The sequence below is a fragment of the Poecilia reticulata genome, linkage group LG8 (genome assembly GCF_000633615.1).
Source record: "Poecilia reticulata strain Guanapo linkage group LG8, Guppy_female_1.0+MT, whole genome shotgun sequence".
Classification (NCBI taxonomy): domain Eukaryota; kingdom Metazoa; phylum Chordata; class Actinopteri; order Cyprinodontiformes; family Poeciliidae; genus Poecilia; species Poecilia reticulata.
Genome location: NC_024338.1, coordinates 717459 through 721155, shown reverse-complemented (window position 1 = coordinate 721155; position 3697 = coordinate 717459). Strand labels below are relative to the sequence as shown.

Sequence of the window (3697 nt, the reverse complement as noted above, 5' to 3'; positions counted from 1 at the left end):
AGTATAACATTGTTTTTATGTCGTATTAGCTTCGCTGTGTTGATGCATTGTGACCTGCTTCAATTTTCCGCAGCAACACGCAAACGTCCCCATTCACTCAGTGCGTTATAGTTCCACATCGCTTAGGATTTGTTGCTGCGCGTTTGCGCAGTGTGAAGGAAAGAGGAGACCAGCTGCACAGGCAGGCTGAGAAATGAGATGCAGGTGATCGGTATCTGCAGGTGATCAGTATCGGCAACAAGTGATCGTGATCACCGATCATGCACTTTTTCACAAAAATCGGCCCGATTATGATCGGTGGCCGATCGATCGGCACACCTCTAATTAATATTTAACACCTTAGATGGAGTAACTTGTCAACTATTAACCAATCCCTCCTTGATAAATAAAGTATAATCTGTTCTATTCTATTCTAAATGTATTACTGCATTTCAGCAAAGAAACGTCATAGGTGATGATCTGGAGCTGGTTTACCAACTCCGAGACTTGGGCAAGTTGCCATAATTGATGTAGATATGAATTATGCACACTGGCATCCTTCAGTCCTTAACCTCACAAACACTTAGATTATTTTTGAATCTGGACATCCGCTTGCATTGCTTTGACATGACCTGAACCATTTCTTTATGCCGAAAAACCTTCCAGTATGGCAAAATGAATATAATCCCTTAAAAATGAGTTTCTCTTGTGAGAAAACTGACAAATTCTTCTCTCCTTTCTCAGAAGAGACTGCACTGAAAAGGCTCATTGCCAACCAGTTAGGTTTATTGATCAATTTTATCTCATAAGATCAGATCGACTACAAAACCCCAGTTTTGTATTTGCTCTGGTTATGTGATATTAAAAGTTGATCTAAAACATTTAAGTCTGAGAAATGTCAAAACAAGAAAGTTATTGGAATCCAACTGTTTTTCACTGCACTTTAGATGTAGAGGTAAATATTTTTTGTGTGTGTGTTCAGTATTTCAGTCCCTATGTATCGGCTGACATGACAAAGATGGCACAGGCTTTCAACACCACAGTAGCAGCTCTGGAAGATGAACTCACACAGTTGATACTGGAGGGCCTCGTCAACGCACGTATCGACTCCCATAGCAAGGTGAAAATTTATAGAGTCAGAACCTATGATTTTGTGATTTTTGGTTCAGTTCTGAAAATCTGCTGGTGTTGACAGATTCTATATGCGAGGGACGTGGATCAGAGGAGCACTACATTTGAAAAATCTCTCCACATGGGAAAAGAGTTCCAGAGACGGGCAAAAGCCATGATCCTCCGTGCTGCGGTGCTTCGTAACCAGATCCATGTCAAGGTAAAAACTACAGATCAGATTTTTGCACCTTCCTATAAAGTTCAAGCTCTAAATTGCTAAAACAAAAACATTTGTAATAAACATTTAGTTTATTCATACACTGTGTACCCTGACTGTATTTACAGTGCTTCATTTCTTCCAGTCTGTTCCAAAATGGATGATTTTTTCCTTCATGACTAAAGTTTAGAGTAAATTATTGCAAATATATAGTTTATAGCACTGACACCAAAAGCCTGTGGTTTAAGTATTTTTCTCCTTTTCAGTCTCCACCCAGAGAAGGGAACCAGGGTGAGCTGACACCAGCCAACAGCCAGACCAGGATGAGCACCAACATGTGAATAGTGTCTGGTTATGTCCAACCATCCCAGCTCTTCCCAATTCATTTACAAGTTGTGTTCTCCTAATATGGAAGCTAAAAAATGATGTGGCATGGAAACTTATTGTGATCACTGTTGAAATTAAAACTGAAGATATCAGCTGTATATTATTACTGAATGAAATTCCTCTGGAAACGCTTGATGTTTAACCACATCATCAGAAACAATGTTTTAAAATAAACCCTGTTCAAAGAATGTGTGGCCTGTATTGTCTGGAATTTGCAGCCTCTAATAATTTGCATTATTTGAGCTGTTTGTGCTATAAAGTGCTACATTACACATGATTAAACCTATATGTAGCTTTAATTAGATATAAATCAATATAGAAGGAAACTAGGGAAAGCAGACCAGGATGAGCACATCCTGGTCTGGCTGGATGTGCTGCATCTAAATATATACATATATATAGATTGTTATTTTGGACAACTATAAAAAATAAAGATTTACATAATTTTAAGCCCCAAAGTTTTTTTTGTTTGTTTTTTAACCATGTCTGGCCATGAAGGTGTCAGAAATGTTTGACTGCCAAGAAGACCAGCAGTTTCTTTCACAAGAAATGAAAGAGATGATTTGTATGATTTGATACCAAAGAAACCTGCCGTTCATGACTGATGTTTGTAGACATGCAAGGGAGGAAATCCCGTTTCATTATTCAGGGGCACAAAGGGGGACATTTTTTAATTTTGGGGAGTCAGCAAAGTTACAGTGAAATGTAACGTTTTTTGTGTTCAAGCTGCAAGACCAAAAATGACTAGTAAGTGGTAATACTCAAACGTGTTTTTCTCAGTATGCAAACTATTGAGACCCATAAAAGTCAAACTGAAATTTAAATGTTTAGATAGGAGCTTGGTTCAGTGGCACAGATATAATCCCTGGTACAACTTTACAAAAATTTAAAAACATGTTTTAATGAGTAATTCCACTTGATAAAATTCCTCAAATATTGTAAGTTATGTGTTATTTAAATTATAACTTGCTAAGTTGCTTTATACTTACATCTTTTTTGGTTTTGCCATGACCTGGATGCCTGAGAACCAACAAGCAGATATAATTAATGAAGCTCTGGGAAGTATAACTTAAACTTAATGCTCAAAGGGTTTTATAGAAAAATATTGCGATTTTTTTGTTTGTGGTTTTAGAGGCTCTATGTTGAAGATGGTAAGAAATAAAAGCATACATTCCTGTTTTTCGTCAATCTCTGAAACCGAAGGGACTAAGCACTGCAACTAGCTGACAACTCGAGTGTGGGAGCCGAGCAGGGCCGGCCCAAGGCATAGGCAAACTAAGCAGTCGCTTATGGCCACTAAGGGGCCCCCTCAGTGGAGCTGATTTTTTTTGTAATAATTTCTGTCATAATATCAGAAACACAATTTAACTGAAGTTAAATACGAGTTGCGGTGCAATGAACAGAGCATCCAAACGTCTAAAGCTCCCATCAGAAGTTAGCAAAACTGTCTCAATAAAAGACTCATCTTTCAGGGAAAGAAACAAAGGCGAAGAATATAAATTAAGCCAAGCTAAAGGTTTGTTTTAATGTGCCTTGGTAATGTAATGTTTATCAGAAAGATTAGTGGAGCTGCTAATAGAAAATTAACCTGATAGCGACCTTGAACGGCCCAGTTCAACAGCCAAACATTTATGGTTGGGTCTTTGTGTTTGTGTGAAGCTCAGTTTTAACTCTAAATGAGTTGATTCTCCTGCTTGGTTCTGAGGTATTTTTGGCTTCAAAACGCCGTGTTTGATAACTTTGAATAATTAAAACTTCTCATTGTTTGATATTGTCTAGCAAAATGTTTTTACGTCAGGCTACATCGATGAGCTATTCTATGCCGTAGTTGGGGATATGTTGTTTGCTGCTGAGCAGAATCATTTTGTGGCTAAAACAAACATTTGTACATCAGCTTCTGTTATGTGAAACTACTGTTAAAATCATTTGAAGGCTCAGAATCAGTCCAGTACCAATCCATATTCTCAGGGGAGAAAGACTCCCCTGGTATAAAATCAATATTTA

General features: G+C 37.8%; 1 protein-coding gene across 1 annotated transcript in view; it reads left to right on the top strand.

The window, feature by feature from the left end:
- The window catches only part of gps1 (G protein pathway suppressor 1), a 29443-nt gene extending 27483 nt beyond the window's left edge, over window positions 1–1960 (top strand). Inside the window, exons 12-14 of the mRNA XM_008414979.2 lie at window positions 962–1099; window positions 1175–1309; window positions 1573–1960. Of these exons, the coding sequence (XP_008413201.1) occupies window positions 962–1099; window positions 1175–1309; window positions 1573–1647 (348 nt within the window). The 3' untranslated portion in view covers window positions 1648–1960. The remainder of the gene's footprint in view (window positions 1–961; window positions 1100–1174; window positions 1310–1572) is intronic.
- Window positions 1961–3697: the final 1737 nt, after the last annotated feature.